This window comes from Pangasianodon hypophthalmus, chromosome 27, assembly GCF_027358585.1.
Source record: "Pangasianodon hypophthalmus isolate fPanHyp1 chromosome 27, fPanHyp1.pri, whole genome shotgun sequence".
NCBI lineage: Eukaryota > Metazoa > Chordata > Actinopteri > Siluriformes > Pangasiidae > Pangasianodon > Pangasianodon hypophthalmus.
Window position 1 is genome coordinate 13994827 of NC_069736.1, and position 25775 is coordinate 14020601.

The 25775-nt window shown below is 38.7% G+C and overlaps 2 protein-coding genes and 1 long non-coding RNA gene across 4 annotated transcripts; 2 read left to right on the top strand and 1 right to left on the bottom strand.

The window, feature by feature from the left end:
- The first annotated feature begins 4299 nt into the window (after nt 1-4299).
- Nucleotides 4300-8592, top strand: ncf1 (neutrophil cytosolic factor 1). 2 transcript variants are annotated; one of them, XM_034300461.2, is made up of 11 exons: nt 4300-4457; nt 4569-4649; nt 4782-4857; nt 5525-5690; nt 5777-5835; nt 6022-6144; nt 6266-6373; nt 6758-6875; nt 6991-7104; nt 7739-7896; nt 8056-8592. In XM_034300461.2, exons 1-11 carry the CDS (start codon nt 4386-4388, stop codon nt 8190-8192), a joined length of 1212 nt encoding a protein of 403 aa, XP_034156352.1. In that variant the 5' UTR covers nt 4300-4385; the 3' UTR covers nt 8193-8592. The 2 variants fall into 2 exon arrangements, with proteins under 2 accessions (XP_034156352.1, XP_034156353.1); XM_034300462.2 differs by having other exon boundaries at nt 8059-8592.
- On the bottom strand, nt 8422-10453 carry LOC117596230 (uncharacterized). The gene is made up of 3 exons (XR_004577399.2): nt 10213-10453; nt 9985-10012; nt 8422-9890 (listed from the first exon to the last, which is right to left on the bottom strand). It is a non-coding gene; the product is annotated as an uncharacterized LOC117596230 (long non-coding RNA).
- A 33-nt stretch (nt 10454-10486) lies between these two features.
- rcc1l (RCC1 like) lies at nt 10487-24858 on the top strand. The gene is made up of 11 exons (XM_026922387.3): nt 10487-11053; nt 12195-12324; nt 15364-15492; nt 15763-15829; nt 18156-18207; nt 19269-19353; nt 19541-19722; nt 20474-20561; nt 20906-21079; nt 22012-22097; nt 22246-24858. The coding sequence occupies exons 1-11, from the start codon at nt 10763-10765 to the stop codon at nt 22321-22323; spliced, it is 1362 nt and encodes a 453-aa protein (XP_026778188.2). The 5' UTR covers nt 10487-10762; the 3' UTR covers nt 22324-24858.
- Nucleotides 24859-25775: the final 917 nt, after the last annotated feature.

Consider the following 25775-nt stretch of genomic DNA (forward strand, 5'->3'; position numbering starts at 1 on the left):
CATAAATCCATCCATCCATCCATCCATCCATCCTCTGTACCGCTTATCCTACGCAGGGTCGCAGGGTAGCCTGGAGCCTGTCCCAGGGGATTTGGGGCACAAGGCGGGGGACACCCTGGACAGGGTTCAATTGCACACACCAATTCACACACTACGGACAATTTGGAAATGCCGATCGGCCTACAGCGCATGTCTTTGGATTGGGGGAGGAAACCAAAGTACCCGGAGGAAACCCCCGAAGCACAGGGAGAACATGCAGGCTCCACCCACACATGGTGGAGGTGGGATTCTAATCCCCAACCCCCGATGTACATGGCAACAGTGCTAACAGTGCTAACCACTAAGCCACCAGTATTTCATAGATGTGAAATGTTATTCATGTATCAGGCTTTGACAAGACGATGGATTTTCCCAGTGTACAATTTGCATATTAATCTTTATAATTCAACAGCATCTAATATTTTTTTTTTGTCATGAAATTCTGAGTGGACGGTTTTAGTTTAAATTTCTTTCATTGACATGTTGGTTCATTTTCACTTAATGTTTAATGCTTTCCAACAAAGCTGTTCAACTACTTGCTGATAGTGGTGCCAGTGCGATTTAGCCCTTAGCACCAACAAATAAATTAGTACCAGAATCACTAAATCACAAATATTTCAAAAATAAATACACTTAATGTGTTTCAGTTTTCCTTTAACATAAATACTGTGGTTTACTGGAATAAATGTTTGGGGAACTCTATACTATACTTTATAAAATTTCCCCTATGAATTTTTTTGTTTATTTGCGGACAAAATTCTAATTTCCTGCTACTTGTACTGTTACAAGCCTGTAACTTCCACTTTTGAAAAAGAGAAGAATGGGTTTCCTCTTGTTGGTACAGAAGAGCTATCATTTTAGATTCCCCAGCCACAGCCAGAAGATAAGATACTAGATAAGGCTTGAATGGTACCAAAGATTACCAAAGTTAGTGAAGGGGGGTTTAACTTACCACACTGAAATTAATAATTAGTCAAATGAGTTTGAAATCGTGTGAGAAATTGTTGTGAGTGATAGACCAATTAGGGTTCATCAAAAACACTAAAAACAAATTCCTATCTTTGGTTGAGTTCGGTTATGCTAGATTTTAGTAACACATACAATAAAACTTTAAACTTAATATATTATAACTTTAAGGATAATGTCTTACAATTAAAACAAAAAAGAGTGGGAAAAGTTGAACAAATAGAGGCCAGATGTGGTTGGATGTAATCACACAGTCTCATCAAATTGTGAGCTGTGACTCTGAATACATTCGATTACAGACAATGTTTTGAGAAAACTTGCAGTCTGTAAGAAATATAACTAAGTGTTCAACAGTAAAGACCCAGATAATATACTATATTTGACAGACAAATGAACTGTGAAGCAATTTCTTTGAACCTGTTGCACCACAGAACGGAAAGGCAAACTTAGTTTGTCAGCTACGTTGCTTCATTCTTCATGTCATCTGTATCTGTTAATGTACTATACATTAAAACATGTAATACAGCACACTGTTATTCAAAATAAATACGAATAAAAATAAAATAGGCAAGGAATAAAATATGATGGGGTGTGCAGTTATAGGAAAACAATAAATGGTGTGATGTGGTGTGTTGTTACTGTTACCACCCCAATACATATATTCACACCCTTATTCACACGCAGGGGCAATTTCGTGTAGCCAGTCATAAGCTATGCTAGTGGGGACGGGGGCAATTGGGAGGAAACCGGAGAACCCAGAGGGACACGAAGAGAAGTGTGTCAAATTCCACACAGACATTAACTCAAACTCAGGATTGAACTGGATACGCTGGAGCTGGCAATGCTACACCATGCCAACTATGCCACCGTGCCACCCCTGATGTGTTTTATTGCGCTTATGCCACAGCAATTTGCCAATGACTATAATTTGTCATTTATACAGTAAATGAACAACAGGTTGTATATTTAATGTTGTGGAACGTCCGTGAGACAAAGTCAGTTCCTGTTATCGCTTACGTTATAGTAGCTATAAACAGTCGTTCTCTTACTAGCAACTCTTTTTTTTTTCTCCCTAAGAAAAAAAAAAAACGCAGCTTGTCATGTTATAGTAAAACTGTTAAGCGCAGAATCTTCTGTCCTGAAGACTTTTTCTCGTGGTGGAAAATTTACTGACTTTTACAAACCACTGACACTGGAGACTCCTTCCTTAAATGTTAACTGTCTCCTTACAGAAAACTTACACCATATCATTGCTTATTTATTTTTCTTTGTTAAATAGCAATACAGATGTGTGGTGTATAGTATAGAGGTAAAGTTTTGCAGTACTATTGAAGTACAAAGAACCCCCAAACATCAGTACTGTAATGAAGTGATTAATGACAGAAAAGCGTACAGTGACTAAGTGACAGTAGATGTACAACTGAACATAATGACGGTGACAGTGGAAATGGGCAAGAGGCTAATCAGTATTTTAATAGCTTGCAGGTAAAACCAGTTCTTAAGCCTGATTGTTCATGAAAAATATTTGAAAAGCAAATAGTGTGCTGAGTGACCTACAAAAAGAAAGTACACCCTCCTTCGATTTTCTGTTTTTAGTTACCAGGGCCTAAATAAAACTGTGTGGGCTTCACCAACTTCTACAAAAACACAATGTGTAGTCATTTTTTCCCAAAAAGTAAACTAACATTTCGAAACTAGGTGGGATAAAATAAGTACACCCTTCCTACTTCTACAATCATTAAGAGAGTAAGTAGCAGCTAGGTGTTTCCTAAAGAAATTTACAAGCAGAACTTTTGGCAGTTGTGCCCTGGAGCACTCAGGGGTGTACTTTTTTTTGCCATGACTGTATGTTTTATGTAATGATAGGGCCAAATACAATCATAAATATTCATCAAGGGTAAATCCTTACTCTTAAAATCTAGAATAAAAGGCAGGGATCCAAACCAGAACATGACAAGGGAGATGGAAGCAAGAAAACCAAGAATACAAGGAAACATTATTATCACAGCTCGTCACAGATGTCACAACCAACACATTTAATTTAATGAATGTATGAATAATCAACACAGGCTGATGACACAAAACAAGACTTATAAGGAACAGGAGTCACTGGGAATGTTCGAGGCAGAGCCTGATGAAGGCATGAACAGGGAAAAAAACATTAAGTAAATATAAAGAGAACAGAAAGGCTTTGTGATCTATTTGTCCTCTTTCTGTATTCCTTTTAAAAAATGACATTTTAGCAAGTGAAAATATCTTATATATAGTTAATTGATCTAGTATGTCATATTATAAGATTACAACAATCCAAGTATAAGATTATTAAACCTATTTCTAGACATTTCTACTCATTTCAAGCTTTACATTTCCTTAATCTATTGGCAGATAATTTTGCTTCTTTCTACAAAGAAATGCTTGAAATTAGTAAAATTTTCTACCAAGAGTACAAGACTATTTCATGCTTGAAAATAGTATAAAAAAAGTCTAGAAATAGGTTTAGTAAGCTTATATTTGGTTTGTTATAATTGCAAAATAGAACACACTAGATAAATGTGACTATATTCAAGATATTTTCACTTGATGTCATATTTTTTTGTATTGAATGTGTTGAATCTTTTTGCTAAATGAAGAGAGAGAAAGTTTTTTTTCTCAACTAAGGAAGCATCTGCTTCTAGTCAAGCATAGCCAATGTAACTTTTTGACACTGCTAAAGGAAGCAAAAAAAAGCACATTCTTCCTTAATACATGAGGACGTGAGCTCCAGCATGTCTGCGATAATGTATCTGCAGTTCCCTTTGATATTTTCTCAACAAACTGTCCTAGTTGTAATAAACCATACCAAAGTTGGTCACACAAAGTGATGAAATACATTGCAAAGCAACCCAGGGCACTTGCGTGTTTTTTCCTTCTCATTTTCAGTAAATAAGAATGTATAGTACAGGAGAATGTTTTCTTATCTCTCTTAGACAAGGCCTTTATTCAGAGTGTGAATGTTTACAGACCTCTGTGAGGTCAGTGTGTAAAACTTTCACTATGGTTAATGAATAACTCAATAGTGCATCTATAAAAAAAAAAAAAGAAAAAAAAAAGAAAAAGAAAAAAGATTTCCCTCTTAATACAATAATTACATTAGGGTGGTGGGTCCAACTGGCTTCCAGACATATTATGTTTAAATTCTCATATTGCATTTCAAGATTATAAAAAAACCCACAACATTTAAGGTTATGTTTTTAGTTTTGGTTTACGTGAGCAAAAGGAGGGAACCTCTACACTCCACCTACCATCACATTTCAGATTTCCTGTTTGAAAGTGACTCTTATAAATACCAGCATGCTACTTTTTCTTCTATTTTCCTGCTGTGAGTCTTGTCAGTGTTCAGGATGGCAGAAACGTTCGTGCGACACGTAGAGCTTTTGGGCTTTGAGAAAAGGTTCTATCCAAGCCAGCATTATGTAAGTAAAATGCACTGTATTTTTTGTAATATGTTGTAATATGTAGCACAACTTTGTATAGTATTGATATGAAAGAAGACTTTACGCTTTCTTGCTTGTTCATATAATAAGGTGTACATGATCATGGTGAAATGGAGCGACCAGTCGGAGAAACTGATCTACAGAAAATACCCAGAAATCCATACTTTCCATGTAAGCACATTACTGTCCATTATTCACATCTTTTGCAGTAAATAATGAACAGTAAATATGGTTTTTTTCACTCCTTGTATACAATATATTCCATACGGATGTCTCCATCGTCTGCATTTATTGTTTATCTAGAAAGCTCTGAAGGAGATGTTCCCGATCGAGGCAGGTGACATTGATCCTAAAGATCGTATCCTTCCTAAATTGCCAGGTAAGAATTATTGACTCTCATCTATTTCAAGAATGTAGGTTATTTTTGTAATCAAATAGTTTCCACATCATCAGAGAATGATTTGCACCCTTCCTAGGGAAGCACCTGCTTCAAATCAAGCATTGCCAATTTATAATAGTCAAGAAAGTCAGAAAAGTGTGACAATAGTGCATCTGTTAATAATATCTGAGGCATCTACTGCCATCACTTGAACACTGAACATAAATTTACATTTTTACTTCAACACTAGCTCAACGTCAGTCACTTTAAATGTGTCCTTATATTGTCACATCTGCTATTAGATCATTGCTTTTCAGCCATAATAAGAATATTCACAGTGTGTTTGTGAAGTCCTTATAAGAACATTACTATTTTAAAGTAGAAAGCAGGTCTTAAAAAGCCCATGTGCATTTTCTGGATTTTCCACATGTGTGCACTGTCCTTGACTTTCATTTCTGCCTAACGTTTACCTTTGCGAACATTGCCTTGAATTTACAACTGTCCTGAAATTGAAACTTGTGGACTTTCCCACAGCTCACACACCTGTCTCTCTGTTCAGTATGTGCTCCAACCAGAAAGCAAAAAGAGAAGTTATAGCACTTACCAGGTTGCGCAATCTCGCTGTTTTTTTTTAGTTGGCCTAAAAAACCCTCATGTCCTTTTGTAGCTCCAAAATGGCTTGATAGCCAGAAGTCAACTGAGACTAGACAGGAAACTCTGACAGAATACTTTCAGTCTCTGCTCAATCTGCCTTCAAAGATCACCCACTGTCAGCTAGTCAGAAACTTCTTTAAAGTACGGCCAGATGATGAGAGTCCACCAGCTCCACATCCGTAAGTCTGAAGCACTTAATGACTTCATGAGTTCGCTAATAAATCCACACAAGTTAATGCCTCATAGACTTGATTTGTATTTGCAGATATAAGCGGAACGAGACCTTTGTCACGTCCAGGGATAGAGCAAGGACTGCCACCTCTGGTAATATATCAGTCCATTTCATTCCCCCGCTCAGAAACAAATTCTTAAATCTAGAACCCTAAAGCCTTCTTCAGTTTGTCCCTCTGGGGAATGCTTAAGAACCCTACCACAGATTCCATTTTCCTATTAGTGATGTCTACTTTATCCTCACCAGTTAGACGGTCTGATTTTTTTTTCTTTGCATAGAAATCACAGGTCCAATCATGCTGGAAACCTATAGAGTGATTGCAGATTACAGCAAAACCACAAAATATGAGCTCAACCTGAAGGCAGGAGATTCAGTGGACATTGTGGAGAAGAGTTCCAATGGTGAGACAAGAATGGAGTTCTCTTATTATATTGGTCCAATTTTAGTTCATCAGAAATATATGTGACGTAATATTACACTGTAACCCACTGATGATGGAAAATGTGTTTTTTATTTCTTTAGGTTGGTGGTTCTGTCAGTGTGAAACACATAGAGGATGGGCTCCAGCCTCCTATCTAGAACCACTAGATGGACCTGATGAGTCTGAGGAGCCGGAACCCAACTATGCAGGTCAGTTGAAATTGTGATTTGGAAAAAAGAGGCCTTTTATCAAATTGGATACAAACAAATATGCTTATAAATTGTTTGCAGGAGAAATGTGGTATTCACGAAAATATAAGAGTTTCTGAGATTGTAAATTTATGTATAAGGAGACTACAAACCTCCTCGCATCGAATCGTTTGATTTGCAATTTACTGCAATTTAATGACACAAATTTATTGAAAATGTTGTGAAACTTGGTTGCTTTATATTAAGACTGCAATCCAAAACAAATTCCTATAAGACAAATTAAGACAAATAAGACTAGCTAAGTTTGTTAATTGAGGACTATTGTATGGTGATACAGATGCAAACGGATCATAGCTGTTGATGGCTCATACTTATGTTCAACAGGAGAGCTGTACAAAACCACAAAAGCCTACAAAGCGGTGGAGGACGATGAGATCAGCCTGGAGGTTGGAGAAACCATTGAGGTCATCCATAAGCTTCTTGATGGCTGGTGGGTGGTCAGGTATGAGACAAGTCTTCCTTGGACTCTGGCTTTTAATTGTGGTAATTAATAACTCTTGAATGCAGGAATGCATCCCCAAATATCTCAACTGAAGTCAGTTTTGCATGCTTGACAGGAAAGGAGAGGAGACAGGCTACTATCCCTCCATGTTCCTTTGGAGTACCGGGGAAAGGAAGGAAGTAGAGGCTGAAAGGAGCAGTGTGAACAGGAACACCCCACCACCCAGGAGGTACTCAGTTTTAAGGAATGCCTAAAGATTTTAGATAGAACACTAGAATACAGAGTTTCCCTTTCAGATAAGTTTCTAAGTAAAACCCATTTAGGAAGCTAGACCCCTTAACCATCCAAAGTACCCTAAAGGTTCTTCACTTTGTCCCTCTAGGGGATAGATTCTACACAGAACCCAACAGCAGAGGGCTTCCGTTTCAAAAATGTTCCAAGTAGAATACTTTCAGGACGTTTGAACCCTTAACCATCTAAAGAACCCTTGAGGAACCATTTTTCTCTGAATGTATTGACATATTTACGACTAATAGAAAAGCCGGTTCCATCCAGGACACTTACGCAGTTTTTTTTTGGGCTGTTCCCTTAGAGAAGACCCTTAAACATTCTCCAAAACAACCTACAACTGTTGTAAGATTTTCTACTGTAAAGAACTTTCAGAAAAGGTTCCATGTAGAAGCAATTTAGAAGCAGCGTAGAACCTTAACCAGCCATTTCTAAGAGTGTATGCGCACATGATAACCTTCAAATAATTGTCACCAGAGCCTTATAATCTTCTGTTTTTTCTTTGTTGAGGTTCTTCATGAGATTTTTTTTATATTACCATTTTTCCTAAACAATCTTTTCATCTTGCTCCACAGATCGACTATACGCAACGCCCAGAGCATCCATGCCAAAGGTCGCCAACGAATCAGCCAGGACTCATATCGCAGACAGAGTCGCAAATTCTTACAGCAGCGAGGAAGACTCGTGTCCCAGCCGAGGAAAAACTCCAAATCCACAGTGGAGGAAAGTCCGGGTGAGTTTCTGCATGACAGATTTGCACAAACTAGGTTCATAAAAGGCATAACTTACTGCAAAGCTACTGCATTTTTATTCCAATGGTAGTCATGTTCATGGGCTGTTAGTTCACCTTTCAGGTGTTTTAACTGCATTTGTTCTATGTATGTGTGTATAGAAGACACTGCAAAAGAAGCTCCCAACAAAGAAGAGGTAAAGAAAACCCCGGCCATTCCTCCTAGGCCTAGCCAGGAGCTCATTATGGAGCGCTGCACGGAGAATACACGCAAAAGAATCAGCATCCACGCCAACTGAGGTAGACCCGACACCAACCTAAACGCTCAGCACTGCACCAGAATGAAGAACGCCCAGCTTGATTCGGTCATTATTGCAGCAATTGCATGAAATCTTTCATCGAAACTTGAATGGCATGAAACAGTAGGACAGGCATAGTTTCATTTCTCTGTTCAAGCACATCTGATTTATATTCCACATTTGTCAATGTCACAGCAGGCCTGGCAGCTTAAGAAATGTTAGCAAAGCCCACTTCTTCACTTCTGTGCTCTATCTCTGTAACCAAAGAGGATCGTAGCAGTTTTAAGCACTGTGTAAGAATGTTATATGACTGTATATGTAGTTTTCAATAAGCTATAGTGTTGTTTTTGTTTATTATACTTTAAGAAAAACAGATAAATTAATAAAAAAAAAATACAAATGTCTGTGTCTGTTTTTTTTTCATTATATACAGTGCCTTTTGGACATTTTTAAATGATTAAAGCCCTTGTGGTGCAATCACTGTACCTAAATGTATACCATACATTATACAAACATACTAGATACATATATCCTTTTCTTCAAAATAAATTATTGATGTGAGAGGAACTTTTACATTTATAGGCTGTATTTCCACTCTGTTAGGAAGTACAGGACTCGCAGTGTGAAAATACAAAGGCAGATTTTGATCTGGTATCGGCACAGATAGTTATTGTTGTAAAATAATATTTGACCTTGAGCTTTTAATTAAATAGCTATATGCCACATATTTAAAATATGTATTACATGAAATAGATTGACTGTGTAATTCTGCCTAACAGGGTGAAATGTGTATAAGTGCATACTTACAGGGTAGAAATTACTACTGGGTACAAAAAAAAAAAATAAAAACATGAAATAACATGACAATATGATAAATTTAAATTTTCCATGAATGTTTATTTTTATTCATGGAAATTTTAAATTTATCAAAGAAATAGTAAGTAGGATTAGCTCTAAATATTGTTTATAGTTTCAGTAAAGAAAGTGGCAAGTAGCTCGGGTTAATCTTTGTGTCGAGTTTACATGCATGTTCTCCCTGTGTCCTCATGGGTTTCTTCTGGGTTCTCTACTTTCCTCCCACTTGCCAAAAACATGCAAACAGGTGGATTGGATAAGATAAATGGCCCATAGGTGTTCATGAGTGTCTGAATGTGTGTGCCTGATGCCCTGCAATGGACTTGTGTCTGATCAAGGGTGTATTCCTAGCTCGCAACCAGTGTTCCTGGGACAGGCTCCGGATCCACTGTGACCCTGACCAGGATAAAATGGTTACTGACAGTGAGGGAGTGAGAGTGAGTATATTTCTTTTTATATAACATAGAATTCAAATAATTTAAAGTCTAAAACTGGGGCAACGTGGCTTAGTGGTTAGTACATTTGCCTCGCACCTCCAGGGTTGGGGGTTTGAATCCTGCCTCTGGCCTGTGTGCGTAGAGTTTGCATGTTCTCCCCGTGCTTTGGAAGTTTCCTCCAGGTACTCCGAGTTCCTCCTCCAGTCCAAAGACGTGATGTAGGCAGATTGGCATTTCCAAATTGTCCATGGCGTGTGATTGTGCCCTGCGATGGGTTGGCACCCTGTCTTGTGTAGGATAACCTTTATGGAAATGCATGGATGGAGGTCTAAAACAACTCTTTACATCTAATGAGATTGTTTTCTTCAGGGACAGAAAAGGCACAACAGTCAAGGAATGATGCCCCCTATAGACAAAAAAAAAAAAAAAGACAAATCAAATGATCAAGTCAATGAACCACCTAGAAAAGCAGTAATAAATCCTTCAGGCACTATTTATACCTTGCTCTAATATGGCTGGTTTCGTATTCTGTGAAAGGAATAAAACACATGCTGTTATGGGAAAATAACAACAGGGTGGTGTGATGATCAGGTGACTACATGTCTGTTACAGCCTCAAAGTTGATTATTTTCCTAGTTAGGATTATGTTTAAAAAAAAAACCTTCTTCTTCTTATTATTATTAATAATAATAATAATAATAATAATAATAATAATAATTATGTCTTACTGGTCACTGGCCACCCCCTGGCTACCCCTTAGCTCCGCCCACGTTTGTCCCTCTTAAAATTTCTACGGATCTCGATAGAGTTAAAAAAACCAAAATCTATTTAAAATAAAAACAGCGCGACCTCTAGCGACCATTTGCATCATTTTTTCATTCCGAGCCTCAACGCTTCCTGTTGATAAGCACTCCGCTGATTGGACCATGCACAATGACGTTGCAGTGCGTCGGGCTGTTACTAGCCAATCCAAGCACAGGAGGCTAACTGTCATGGCTGCCTCCTGTGCGAGTTTTAAAAACATGTCTCAGAACAGAGTAACATAGTAAACAGGAGTATAAACTTCTGCATATGTAATATTAGAAAAAAAAAATTGAGGTTAATAGAGAAGAAAAAATATATATAGCTATATAGCGTATGAGCACGCGAGGTCGACTTATTTCTTTAATGTAACGTTAGCTAGCTAGCTAGCATGGTTAGATAGGCTTGTAGTAGTGTACAGCTAGCTTGCTAGTTTTGTTGACTTCTCCTCATTGACAGCTGACGCTGAATGGCGCTATGGCGTTAATTTGTGCTCGTGCTGGAGCTCGAGCTCGTGTTCGACCCGGAGTTGTTCTGAGCTGCCGTTTATTTTCCTCCGTAGCGACAAGCAGAGACAGAGAAGCCCGCGACGAGGTGCCGCTGTTCCGGTATGTAGGAGAGCGCAGGAAGCCCACTGATAAAGTGTTCGTGTGGGGCTTCAGCTACACAGGAGCCCTCGGCATTCCCAGCTTTGTGGTTCCCGACAGCGGCAGGAAAAACCCCCGAAAATACCAACTGACCCCTTACCGCCTGGATACAGAGCAAAAGGTACTGCTTAAAATGGCTCCCAAACCCAAACCAAACAGTTACATCAAAAATAACCAGCATGACACAAGCCCTTTAATGAAGCACTCTTACAACACACACTTTCCCAAAATAATCCATTCATTCACACATACACCTTTTCATCATACAACTTTAATTCACTAGATCTGAATCATAACCACAATACATAAATAAATAATTCCACAAATTATATTCCACTGGTATCACATTTACAAATATGTAACATGGAAGACATTTTGAGTAAAGACAACAACTTGTGGTGTCCTTCACAACAATTTATGTGCATGATTAAGATCAATCAATAAGCAAAGCCATCTATAGCACTGTATCTTCTAATAATAATAATAATAATAATACCTCAGAAATCATATTATTTTTCACATTGTTTAACATCTCGTACTCGAAATGTCTTTTCCCATGAGTCCATTATAAGTTAATTCTATAACGTTCACTCAACCCTGCTCTCTGAATACGTTCACCCCTGTGGAATATTTGGAACGCTCCCCAAGTCACATGTTCATCCAGATTTCCTGAAGATCACGGGAAGAAGAAAAGTACTTTCTGTCATTTTGTTCATTATTTATGATTTTGTGACTAATGAGCTCCAACTCTGTTACCCACGCTGTAGCTTGAGAGTAAATTATTAATCATTTTTAAATTTTAGTTAAATGAGTATGTCCTTAATGCCCTCATGCAGTTAGCATGGATGAGATTTAACCGCTCTGTTACTTTTAACCCTGTCGTTTAAACATTTAAACTTTTTAAAGAGCAAAAAACAACTGATGTCAGCAAAGACACCTTGTAAATATTAAAAAAAAAAAAAAAAAAAAAAAAAAAGGGTAGAATTCCCTGAGATGGATGAACAGTGTTTTGGATATTCAATGTTCAATGAAAAAAATTATATATATATATATTAAAAAAAAAAAAAAATTAGCTGCAAAAGGAATCTCCCAATCACTGTTTAGATTAAACATTCACAGCTTATCTATCTGATATATTCAAATAAAGTGAAATTTTAATTAAAAAAATTAATAATATATAAAAAAAAAAATTGAAGTGTAATGTTTCTATGGGTGTTATGTTTCCATGTGCAGCTGTTATTTGGATGTTTTTTTCCCTGCAGATCTCTTCAGCAGCCTGTGGTTATGGCTTCACATTACTGGCATCGAATACCAAAGACATCACAAAAGTGTGGGGTATGGGCCTTAACAAAGACTCCCAGCTGGGCTTCCAACGCACCCAACACGACCGGCGTACGTTACCCCTCACTACATACCACAGCTGAGCTCTTTCAGTTCCCACCCTGTCTGTTAGTGAGTGTGTGTGGACACAGCGTGTTTTTTGAATGAAATCTTTTCAAACAGGTGGCTGGAACACGAATGATTGTTTATAGCTGTTATAACGTAAGTCATAACGAGAATTAACTTGTTAACTCGAAGACGTTCCACAATATTAAATGTAGCTATAAACGTACTAATTGTTGTGTGTGGTGGAAGAGGAATAAAACACTTTGGGGTGTGCAATTATTGGAAAATAATCAACTTTGGGGTGGTAACAGCTTGACATGACGTTGATTATTTTCAAATTACATCCCACTGTGTTTAATTCCTTACTGAATTCAACTGTCACATCTCAAAAGCAACTTAACTTTCTAAACATTCCCATTTACGTGACAATAATTGGCTGCAACTTCATGCACCTAAAACAGGAAAAAAATGCAACTAAACCTAAAACCCCCCGAAACATACAGTATATGATTAAATTTTGACCCTCCAAAACAAGAGCACTACTTTGCCAAGTAAAAATATGTTCCTGTAACATGTAACCTTAGAAGGCTTAATACTTTCTTTTCCTAATATCTTGCCACACAAAGCACATCATTGTTTCTGTCTCTATAAAAGCATGTTTGATATAGTTAGTGTCCTGTTTTTCACCTTGAGGCCAAGGTGTTTAAAACAAACAAACAAACAAAAAGCTACCAAACGACTGTCCTGTGTGTCTGTATGTTTTTAGGGTGGTTTTTTTTTGTTATTAGGGTTTAATTTAATTTTGACTCTAGGTCTACGTGTACTCCATCGAGCCTTGAGCCTCTGAGATATAGCCTTCTGTCATATCTATACTGTAAAAGAAAATGATCAAATATATTATAAAAAAAAAAAAAAGGTTGGACTAAGCATTAGTTGAGAAATTGAGACATTGAGAAAGAATTTTGGAAATGTCAGAACTTGATTTGGGTTTGAGTGTGAAAGTCTTCTTATATTGTGTCTTGAGCCTGGGTGTGTTTCAGTCAGTATGGGCTTAGTAGGAGTTGCCGATTTTAATGCCAATGATTATTTCAGACCTTTTATGAGGCAGAGAGAGGTTATATAATTTTTACATTTATGCATATAAATCATTTATTTAATAAAGCCCTCTGGTTGTAGGATGTATGTGACCCAGCTACGGTTCGATGTCCTGCGTTTAACGTGTAAAAACTGTAGTTAAACTGAGTGCGCTACCCTTCGAATGGCTTCTTCCTAGTGTAATTATCCAAACCGGCGTAAGAGGAAATGAATCACACAGTTGACTCATGCTGGAAAATCAGCTGTGACTGCATTAGTGCCAGCTTGCACATAACCTAGAAGCTAGCAGATTTTCTAGAGAAGCTTGTACTTAGTTTTAAGGTTCAAATTCTGTTTATTTTTATTACCTCAGAGTGGCCTGTGCTTTGCTTTGTGATTTAGTCTGCTCTAGCAGTCCATTATTTTCCCATTTGCAAAGATTCTCTGCAAAAGATACGAACCTGGAGCTATCTGTATCCCAGCTGAGTTTGTGTGTTGCTTCCTCGTCATACATACAGTCCCTTCCGAAAGTAATGGAACAGCAAGGCGATTCTTTAGTTCCTGCTGTACATTGAAGACATTTGGATTTGAGATGAATATGAGACGATATATCAGAATTTCATTTTTCATTTCCTGATATTTACATCTAGATGTTTTAAACAACTTGGAACGCGGCACCTTTCTAACAGGTGTGCCTTAGTAGATTGATTGTTTAAACAGTTAATAGCTCGGAATGTCTAGTCTTGGTTTGGTGAAGACTGCATTTGTTGTTAAAAAGGATAAACCAACATGAAGACCAGAGAGCTGTCTATGGGAGACAAGCAAGCCATTTTGAAGCTGAAATTTTGGAATGTCCTGAAAAAGAAAGAAACCACTGCTGTATTAACAGCCAGACATCAAACAGGTCAGCCAAGGAAAAGAAAAGCAGTTAATGACAGAAACATTGTGAGAGCTGTAAAGAAAAACCCAAAAACTACAGTCAGTGACATCACCAGCAACCTCCAGGGGGCAGGGGTGACGTTATCGCAATCCACTGTTCAAAGAAGATTTCTTGAAATTCTGATCTATTGTCTCGTATTCATCTTTTCATCTCGAACCCAAATGTCTTCAGTGTAGAGCAAAAGCAAAAGAATCAGCCTTGCTGTTCCAATACTTTCAGATGGGACTGTAACTCTACCCAGGAAAAAGGAGGAGTTTCTCTAGAGCCGACTTGGGTGGGGATGTGATAGGCACACGTAATAAAAGACTACTTAAAATACAAATAAACAATTTTGAAATGAAACCAGGTGTATCTCTTTTGCATCTCATTTCTTTGTCATTGTGTAGTCTTTAGTTCTCAGTTTTCCAGGACTGGATTACAATGCTGGATAAATATGTTATAATGTATATTGTTATATTATATAAGGAGTAAAACACCATGGGATGTGCTCTTATAGGAAAATAATCATTGACAGGGTGGTGTGGCGAGGTGAGGCGGATTTCCAGTAAAAGTCTCAGTGTTTTATTCTTCTTATACCACAACAGTTCGCTAATGCTAACAATTTTTCTTTTATTAAAGAATGACGACTCATTTTTGTGAAGTTAATAATACCAAAAATGCAGCTTTGTCACCAAGAAACAGGAAAGACTTCGCGGAAAACACAAAGTTACAGCTTTACTTCAGACTGTTACAAAGCCCTGACACTGGAGACTCCTTCCAAAAATGTTAAAAAAAAAAAAAAGTCACCCTACAAAAAGCTTCACCATATTAATGTTTACACATCTTAATTGTAAGCACACGTTTTTTCCAGCATGCCCGAGCTGCGTTGTTATATAAACAAGACGAATAAAACACTTTGAGACTAAGAAATTTTATTGCCATTTTATTGGAAATCCGCCTCACCTCGCCACACCACCCTGTCATTGATTAATTTCCTGTAACAGCACATCCCATGGTGTTTTACTCATTATTATTATTATTATGTGTTATAGATAAAAGTTATGAATATGTGCTGGAGCCGTCCCCTGTGTCTCTGCCGCTGGCGAACCCTCAGGAGACGCGTGTCCTCCAGGTGTCCTGTGGTCGAGCTCACTCTTTAGTGCTCACAGACTCTGAAGGAGGTAGGCGGAGATCTTAGAGAGCTGGATCAGTTTCTGCATTTCATATGCTAATGAATAGAATTACATGGATGGATGGAGCTGATCCCACATTTGTCTTAATGTGCTTTATAAGTGGATGCAGATCCTCTTTAATCTGACGCATTAATTCCAGTGGGCTTAGTCGTAATGGAGATTCTTATTTTCAGTAAACAACCCTTATAATAATTTTTAAAAATAAACTAAAATAAATCATTCTAATTGTTGTCATCTTTTTGGTCCCTCTCACTCCAGTGTTCAGCATGGGTAATAATGCCTATGGCCAGTGTGGAAGGAAAATCATTGAGGATGAAGTTTACAGGTTGGTGTCCTAGTTTTCAACCCCGTAGTGTGTTCTCCATAAGAAATGCAGCAGCGAATGTCACAGAACTGTCTCTAATATCACAGGCGATATTCTTTAATGTAGCTAATTGAGGAATTGTGTTTTGTTTGGTTTTGTCAATTTTTAGATTTATTTTTAGAGTAGGCCTGGAATTCTAGAAAATTCACATTACATAGAGTAGCACAGAAGTATGCAATTTGGGACACAACTAGTTTGTTTAGCGGAGGAATATGGATGTAGAAATTTGCCTATTGTGACTCCCAGTAACATTTAAACATATTTAATGCACAAAATCCCTCTTTGATATTTCTAATATTGAATTGTTAGTGTTTTAAAAACACTACTACACCTATGTAATATTGTATTCCTCCACATGCAGCGCAAAGCATCGCATTTATCAAAGCGCGAACGATCGAACATAGGTTCTTTTTTATTTATCTTTTGAATGGCTGTGTCCTTCTTGTGTGTCATATTGCACCTGTCAGATTATTGTAATCACGCATTACTGCTATACATCGATCAGCCATAACATTAAAACCACTGACAGGTGAAGTGAATAATATTGAATATCTCATTACAGTGGCACCTGTCATGGGGTGGGATATACAGGCAGCAAGTGAACAGTCAGTTCTCAAAGTTGGTGTGTTGGAAACAGGAAAAATGGGCAAGTGTAAGGATCTGAGTGACTTTGACAAGGGACAAACTGTGATGGCTAGACGACTGTGTCTGATCATCTCCAAAATGGCAGGTCTTGTGGAGTGTTCCCATTATGCAGTGGTTAGTACCTACTAAAAGTGGTCCAAGAGAGGACCACTGGTGAACGGGTGACAGGGTCTTGGGTGCCCAAGGCTTATTGCTGTGCATGGGGAGTCCAGCTCGTTTTGGTCCGATCCCACAGAAGAGCTATTATAGCACAAATTGCTGTGAAAGTTGTGACGTGAGCAACCATGGAGCAGTTGAAGAAGGTGGCCTGGTTTAATGAATCACATTTTCCTTTACATCATGTGGACGGATGGGTGCGTTGCTTACCTGAGGAAGAGATGGCACCAGGATGCACTATGGGAAGAAAGCAAGCCGGAGACAGTTATTCTCTGGGCAATGTTCTGCTGGGAAACCTTGGGTCCAGGCATTCATGTGGATGTTACTTTTACACGTACGACCTACCTAAACATTGCTGCAGACCAAGTACACCACTTCATGGCAACAGTATTCCCTAATGGCAGTGGCCTCTTTCAATGCTCCCTGCCACACTGCAAAAAATTGTTCAGGAATAGTTTGAGGAACATGACAAAGAGCTCAAGGTGTTGACTTGGCCTCCAAATTCCCCAGATCTCAATCCAATCTAGCATCTGTAGGATTTGCTGGACAAACAAGTCCGATCCATGGAGGCCCCACCTCATAATTTACAACACTTAACGGATCTGCTGCTAACTGCTGCTGCTCTTGATGCCAGATACCACAGCACACCTTCAGAGGTCTTGTGGAGTCCATGCCTCGACAGGTCAGAGCTGTTTTGGCGGCACAAGGGGGACCTACACAATATTAGGCAGGTAGTTTTGATGATATGGCTGATCGATGTCTATGATCATATAAAATCTGTTAATCCAGTGAGATTTTCAAGCATATACTCAGTGGAAGGTATCATTTTCATAGAACGTTTCACTGCTGTTTTAGTAGGCTGCAGCCTGAAATATAGCCCATGGGTTGTTTAGATTACGGGCATGCACTGCAAAATATAGCATGAGTTTTGTGTTTGTAGTGTTTCTAGTTTGAAACTATGCTGGTGCTGTGCACACCATGCATGTCCTTTGTGCATGGATCCTCTCTGCTCTGTGCTTGTCTCACATCCGGTGTAAAAGCACACTTTGATCAACATGGGAGTGTGTTGTATACCCTGGGGTGATGAAATGTTGCTATGTTTAAAAAGAACATTTATGTTTATTTGCATAGACCTCTATTATAATGGTTGGTGAAAATTTCCTGTGACCCCATCTACATCTTGTGTGATCCCACATGGGGTAATGACCACAAGGCTGAGGACTGCTGCTTTACTCTCATATGATTTAGATACTTCAGTCCTTAAAATTGGCTCTTTCCTAAAGCTTTTGGGAGGAATTATAACTTCTTCAGCTGGAAGTTGATGAGCATATTTTTTCCAGTAAATATTTTAATAGTTATTTATTAATCAAAAGTTTGAAGGCATTAAATGACCTCCTGGAGTAATTTTTTTAAGACGTGCATGAATATTTGAAATATAATGTTGAAGATGATACTTGCTCATGTCTTATTTTTGTTCTCTTTGCAGTGGCAGCCATCTTGTCCACAAGATAGAGGGATTTGATAGTCGAGTTACTCAGGTGAGTGAATGTGTCTGTAAGGTATGTATTTTTATTAATGTATTGTGGGACGAAAATTGCCTAAAGAAATGATCTATGATTAATAAACTCTCTAAAAGGACACAATGGGAAAGTATTTCTTTGAAACGACCCCTGGAGCATGACTCATTAATTCGTTTACCTGAAAACTCCTTGTGGTAGGAGCTCAGTCTGATTTCTGAGTAATAAACCAGCTTTATTGATTGAATACTAAAATGAACTGCTTGGGAAGGAACATTAAAAATAATTTTAAAAAAAAGTTTAATAGTTTAATCATTAAAATAGTTTCCTGAACCACTGGCTGTCACACAACCCCAAAGTACAACAGATCCACCCCCATGCTTAACAGTTGGCAAGGTGTTCTTTTGATCGCATGCGGTTCCTTTTTTCTCCAAACATACCTTTGATGATTGTGGCCAAAGGGTTCCATTTGTACTTCATGAGTCCATAGCACTTGCTTCCAAAATGCCTCTGGCTTGTTTAGATATAGTTTTGCATACTTCAGACATTCACTTTTGTGATAAGGTCACAGGTAAGGTTTTCTTCTGATGACTCTTCCATGCAGATCATGTTTGTACAAGCAACGCTGCACAGTAGAAGAGAGCTAAACCTTCCTGCAGGTCTTCAGTGTCATATGGGGGTTTTGCTTTGCCTTCAGGCCAGCATAAGGGCAGTTCTATCTAAGAGTTTACTTGGTCTTCCGGATCTTGCCTTGAGTTGCACACTTCCCCATATCTGCCATTTCTTAATGATTTTTTTTAACAGTGGAAATTGTGAGCTGGAAGAACTTTGATATCTTTTTAGGGCTAAGCCCATGGTTAGGTTTGAAGAGTCAGAAATTTTATTATGCTCTGGGATAAAAAAAAAAAAAGTTTTTAAATGTAATAGTTTACTGCAGAGGTTGTGTTTACTTCGAAAAACAAAAAAATATATAATTTGGCTGGGGTGCCCAAACTTTTGCATACAACTGTGTGTTATGTACTGAATATAATAATGTTTCTGGATTCTAGAGGTAATCATTTGGTAAATATACTGTCCTCTAGGTGGTGTGTGGGCAGGACCACAGTTTATTCCTGACTGAAACAGGCTCTGTGTATGCCTGTGGCTGGGGGGCGGATGGACAGACAGGTCAGTGCCATTCATCTCCTCTCCCTTCCTCTTCTTTCCCTTTTACCGCCTTTTCTCAGAGGCTTTTTTAGACAACTGCCCCGCTCAGGCTTGACCTCCTGTCCAGACCGGCCTATGATTGTGATTAAGCGAGTTGTTAGTGATAAGAAAAAAACAGGACTAACTCAGCTGTTATGTAACTCCTCAGGTCTGGGCCATCACAACAAGGCTGCATTGCCTGTCCGAGTTGGTGGTGATCTGGAAGGGGTCAAAGTTCAGCAGGTGAGCACGTATGGAGATTGCAGCCTGGCTGTATCCACAGAGGGTCACGTCTTTGGCTGGGGCAACTCGGAGTACCTGCAACTCGCCTCGGTCACAGAGACCACACAGGTACGAATCAAGCAAACAAGCAGCCTTTCAAAAATGCAGTTTGTATTGTGTAGAAGTTTCTAGACCTGTAGTAATAATTATGAGTTACCTCCAACTTACAAATGAACTCCGCTCCCATCTATATCATAGACAATTCGTAAAGCATATCTAAGGAATAAAAACATGACTGGGCGTGCTGTTATAAGAAAAAAAAAATACTGGTACCACACCAATGTTGATTATTTCTCTATAACAGCACATCCAAAGTGTTTTATTCCTCTTACACCACAACGGTTTGCCAAAGATTGCAATTTACTTATTAAACAACATCTGCAAAACAAGTTAGTTCCTGTTCCCTCTTGAGTCTCCCTTTTCTGTCTTGAAGTTAATAAGATGAAAAATTAGAGCTTTTCATGCTAGAGAAAGTGTAAATCATGAAGTCCTCAGTCCTGAGGACTTTCCTGTGGTGGAAAACTTACTGACGTTGGAGACTCCTTAAACGTTAAACAAACGTGTCCTTAAAGAAAACATCACCATATCAACGATGACAGGTTTTTCCTTGAAAAATAATGTTTTTAAATCTGTTTACTAGCCTTAGGTTATGTAGCATCCGTGTGTAAGCTGTTACATGGGATTTGGCAAATTCAACTCATGATTCAAGATTATGTTTCTCTTCCTGGAACACACCTCAAGTTTTCTCACAGTGTTTTGTTTAGCTTGTTAACGTGAACTTGTGTTGCACCCGTCTATCATTTCCCCACTTGTTTTGCAGATCAGCTCTCCACGGCTGCTTCCTCTGAAAGGAGTAGGTAAGGTGACGCAGGCGGCGTGTGGCGGAACTCAGGTCGCCATACTCAACGGTGAGCGCCGTGACTTTGCATGGAAATGATGAATTTGTTTTGCTGCGCATTGTTAAGCTAATCAGCTGCATGCGTAATTGGAAAACGTGTTGATGTTCAGAGATGCCGCCATATCTTTCACTTGGTGTAGTATAAAAGATCTAGCCCGCTAGATTGTTTTGAATCCGCCGCAGCGATTTGTGTAGTATTTATACACACGTATTACACACGTATCTCCGTATTGTATCCTGGCAAGTTTCCAGTTGCAATTAAAATGAAAAGTTGTGATCTCACTAGGCGTCCTGAAGTCTTGCCTATTGCACATGCACGATGAACCAAGCGATGTAACAGATGTTTGTATGCAGAGGGTGGAGAAGTGTTTGTGTGGGGCTATGGAATCCTGGGAAAAGGGCCTAATCTGGCTGAGTCAGAGATCCCAGAGAAGGTGCCAGCAACGCTTTTTGGGAAGTCAGAGTTCAACCCGACGGTAAAAGTGTCTCACATCCGCTGCGGGCTCAGCCACTTTGCAGCCATCACAGGTGAGGCTTAGTGCTAGCGCTAGAGCTGTAGCATATAGTTACAGTCGAGTGTGTGCAAAAGTTTGCTTCCCCTTTGTTTTTTTTTTTTTTGCTTTTTTTGAGGGAAAAAAATGTACCTCTGATTTGCAGTGTATCTATGGAAAAATAAAAATGAAAGATGTGCGTCCAAAAGTTTTTCTGATGATATGGAACAGGTTAGAGACAGATATTATACAAGTTGTATAAGGAATAAAACATAACAGATGTGCTGTTATAGGAAAATAAGCAAAAATGGTGTGGTGTAATGCGGCTTGACGAGAAGCGGAGTTACTGTTACCACCCTGAAGTTTTTTTAACAGCATGTCCTGAAGTGTTTTATTTCTCTTATACCACAGCAATTTGCCAAAGATCACAATTTGTTATTAATTAAAGAACGTTGTGCTTTTTATCTGTTTATAGTTACTTTTTAATGTTGTGTGACGTCCGCAAAACAAGTTAACACTTTTGTTATAACAGCTATAAACACTCTTTTGCTCTCGTGAAGGGAATAAGATCAAAAAAATGCAGACCTCCATCCTGAAAACTTAAAGGTGCAGCTTTACCTCTGACTGGTATAAAGTGCTGACACTGGAGGCTCTTTCTAAAAATGCTAAATAAGTGTTTATTATTTCACCATATCGAGGATTACACACGTTTTTAATCGGTTTATGTGGAGCGTATACCAAACACAGCCCTGTATGAGTAGTTATTACAGTTACGTATTAGAACGAGTGCAAGAAAAACATCTGTGACATTAAAAATCTTGTTGCTATGAATTCAGTTTATTTGTTGTCGTTGTTTTTATACTGACGATATGCAACTTTTTCTCAGTGTCAGATGTTTTAACTAAAATATGACCTCGTTCTTGTGATTCATCTTTTGGGATTTAGTTAGAGTGCTGATTATTTTTTCAGATCGTGGCGAACTGTTCGTCTGGGGTAAGAATGTGCGAGGATGTCTTGGCATCGGGAAACGTGATGACCAGTATTTTCCATGGCGGGTTCGTACGCTGCAGACCACAAACTTCTCACTCTTGTCCCGCTTAAACCTAATACGCTACACATGTGCTAGTGGAGAACGATTTGAAACGATTTATTTATTTATGTACATAAATGTTGCTCAAGATGACGCATGCGTGGTTTTTGCAGGTGACTGTACCAGGTCATGTGGTGGACGTGGCATGTGGCGTGGATCATATGGTGGCGCTGGTCAAGTCTCTCATATGAGCTCAAGCTGTGTTGGACTTCACACTGCTTCCTTTTCTCAAGCTACCGAGCTCCAGGTTGAGGACTGGAGCTTGAAGCTCCTAAATCGTGGCTTCTGAACCTTTTCCTGAGCACTCCTCAAGGAAGAGTGTATTTAATGTGAGTAGGACATGCAACACCTTGTGCATATGAAAAACTGACATCTGGAAATCCATGCACATACAGTAATTGACTATTCAATACCGGGCCCTGATCTGTGACGTTAAGCTGCATCCACGTGAGCATCACCGACCCTAAGATCTAAAACCAAGCTGGAATATTGACCTTTTTTTCTTTTTTACTCCATTTATTATTTCATTTTGGAGCGATACATTTTTTAAAAAAAGGGTCTAGTATGTAAAGATCCATGAATGTGATGTGAGTGACGCAAGTCTCTTGTGTCAATGCAGAGAAACCCAACATCTGTTTCACTTGGCTTCCTTGTACAATGACTCAAGTCTGTTCTGTAATAAACTTGTCTTAACATCGTTAAACATAACTGAGAAGCAGAGAAGTAGCCAACTGTGCATCCAAGCAAAGCTGATATTAAAGATGCGGTCAGCGATTTAAGTTTCGCTTCTCCTTGTATTTTGAGAGCTGGCAGTAAAATATCGGAGAAAAACCTCCAGGCTGTGTGTAACAAGATTGAGAAAAAAAAAAAAACAAAAACAATGAATAATAGACCACCAACATTCAAACAATGAGAACAAGGAGGCATCTCTACTCTCGATCCTTCAGAAAGCTCCCTAAATCACGCTAGCATAGGTGTTCTAGAGAGCAGTTTTCAAAGGAACGCTAAGGGAAAAGGTCTATATTTGTTAAACGTAATGTTAGCGAAGTTCCTCCCTATAACATTCATTTGGCAATTTGACCTCAGTACACTATAGGTAGCAATATCCTCTTTTAAAATGTAGTAAAATGATCAAAACAACAGAAAATGGTTGTTTAACTGTTCTTGTCCACACACAACCATTGCATTATCTGAAACATGAAGCAACTTAGCTGAGAAGGCTTAGCGCCTCTCACTTCAATCACACCATGCCATATAATCCCTGAAAAGCTTGTTTCCTGATACGTGTCATTACGATACACGTCCGTGTCCTTTATAAACCACACTGGATTGTTAAAACTGTTTTTCTTCAAATATATTTTAGAAAAAATCTCTAGATGACCTACATTCATGAAATTTTACATGTTCATTCCCATCCCTCATCAGAAGGATAGCGTGATATCGTATCGTCCATGACACACCGGTACAATTCCTCCCCACGATAAGAATTTGTCATCCCGCGATACTGACAATATAGTTGATGACGTGTTGACGTGCCGCAACATGGGCATCTCACGTGTAGAACGTGACCAAGCATGGCAGAAAGCTTCAACCCTAGAGTTCCAACCCTAGATAAGGAAAGAGAATTAATCCCCCCCAAAAAAAAGAGCTTCCACCATAATATTGAGGTGGGATACAGAAGATCTGTGATTTGTAAAGTGTGTCAAAACCCCGTATCAACAAAGGGTGGAAACTCAAATTTGTTCCACCACCTCAAGCAAAAACACTGAACAATATATGAGGAAAGCCAGGAGATAGTGTTGAACATTACTGTTTTCATATCGTCATTTATACCGTTACCCCAAAAAATACCATGAAGTATCGTGATATAGTTTTAAGTCTATATCGCCCGTCCTTATTGTAGTGTCTTTCCTTTAACGCTCAGCATAAAAAGGTTCATTATAAAATGGCAGAATTTACATCCTTGCTTTATTTGTTCGGATAAGAACAGCAGCACCATTAATGAAGCTGTAGGAGGAAAGCATGTCCAGATTTTCTGAAGCTAAGGTAAACTATTCAGCACAAATGGAAGTGCATTTACTGAATGTTTGTGCTCACGGAGTAAAAAACTGGGCCATATGGAGAACACTGCAGATGGAGCGGATGCAACCTCGTATACTAAATAAGCAAACCGGCTCTATACTGCACCGCTGGTGACTGCAGGACAATGTCAAACTGCACCGTTTCCTAATGCAAACACATCTGAACCTGAAATGTACTAATGCAGATCGAAAACAAAACACGCTTCACAGAACGGTCCTTTATAAATTCCCTTATAAAAGAGGCATAAAACTTTGAGCGTATCAGGACAGCCATCTGCACTGGATCGTGTGATCGCCGCCATCTTGATAGATTGCTGGTGAGAGTGAATTAAGGAGAAAAACCAGCGTGACACGAATCTCGCAGTTGGCTGGCACTCCTCCATTTCTATGGCAACTCTGAACTCCATGGAAAGGAAAAATAAAAGCTCGAGCTGGGGAACGTGAAAAGCAGGCCAGGACAATTCATCACAAACACTCCAAGCTGGAAAAATAGCGTTTTCATTTCTTTAATGGTCAGAGAAGAAATAGGTCACCCTTTTATTTTTTAACACTGATAAATACATGGTTTCTGCTAATCAGATCTAACAGGAAAAAAAAAGAAAAAAAAAAAAGAAAAAGCCTGTGGGAAAAAAAACATCCATTCGTGCGTTAAGACCAACAAATGTGACCCTTTTAAAAAGAGATTCCTTCCAAGGAGCAATTATTCTTCCCCACTTTTTTCACATCAGTAAGAACAGTAAGATCTTTAGGAAAGACCTTAAATAAAGTGCAGACTGGGGTGAGAGAGTTGAAGGCCTAAACTAACGCCAGTGTCCTTAACACTTAGACCTCCAACTAACATTCAATGAAGGACTGTAATTCCTCACGTCTTGTCGTTTGAAAAATGCTGAACGGTAAAAACTCGATAAAGAAACTAAAGTATTGTGTGCCATTTCTTTCGCTTCCTTTAGAAGAAGACAGCTTCACACGTGAAAAGGGGGAAGAAAATGTCAAAAAATAGTGTACAGTAAATTGCACAATCCATTCTCTAGTTTTTCAGTTGAAATTAAAAATGAAGAAGTGATATAGTGACTACATTTTTCCCCTCTATTCAGAAAAGCACAAGAGCCAGGTCAGCCGTGCTGTGTTTGATTACAATCTGATAAATCTCCGCCCCGGACTGACGCTGACTCTGAGCTGGAGCACAGAAACCCATTGATTGTAGTTTGGATACAAGAAAAACAACAACTTATTCATAATTCAGTGACTTGGCATTGAAAACGAGAACACAGGATTTAGGTGAAACGGGGGCAAATGAGAAAACCGGTTTCACAAACAGATGAAAAAAAGCTTTTTTTTTTCCCCTCATAAATTGAACTTGTGATCAATCCATATCACTAAAACAAATTGCACGCAAAAAAACAAAAACACACTCGAGGAGTCAGTTTAGGCCTAAAGTGACTTGGCACAGTAAGAGAAGAGGGATGGGCAATGAAATAAACGTTTGTACAAAAACGTTTGTGGCGTACATTCTTGGCCTTCTGTTAAAGAGGACCGGTTGCTAATACACTGTGGTTATTTGC

Excerpts from the sequence above, each read along its gene's own strand:
- ncf1 (XM_034300461.2), top strand. The coding sequence starts at position 4,386 with ATGGCAGAAACGTTCGTGCGACACGTAGAGCTTTTGGGCTTTGAGAAA. Across the intron at positions 4,650-4,781 it reads CAGAAATCCATACTTTCCAT|AAAGCTCTGAAGGAGATGTT; the intron begins GTAAGCACATTA and ends TTGTTTATCTAG. Across the intron at positions 6,876-6,990 it reads GATGGCTGGTGGGTGGTCAG|GAAAGGAGAGGAGACAGGCT; the intron begins GTATGAGACAAG and ends CATGCTTGACAG.
- rcc1l (XM_026922387.3), top strand. The coding sequence starts at position 10,763 with ATGGCGTTAATTTGTGCTCGTGCTGGAGCTCGAGCTCGTGTTCGACCC. Across the intron at positions 20,562-20,905 it reads TCAGGTCGCCATACTCAACG|AGGGTGGAGAAGTGTTTGTG; the intron begins GTGAGCGCCGTG and ends GTTTGTATGCAG. Across the intron at positions 22,098-22,245 it reads ACCAGTATTTTCCATGGCGG|GTGACTGTACCAGGTCATGT; the intron begins GTTCGTACGCTG and ends TGGTTTTTGCAG.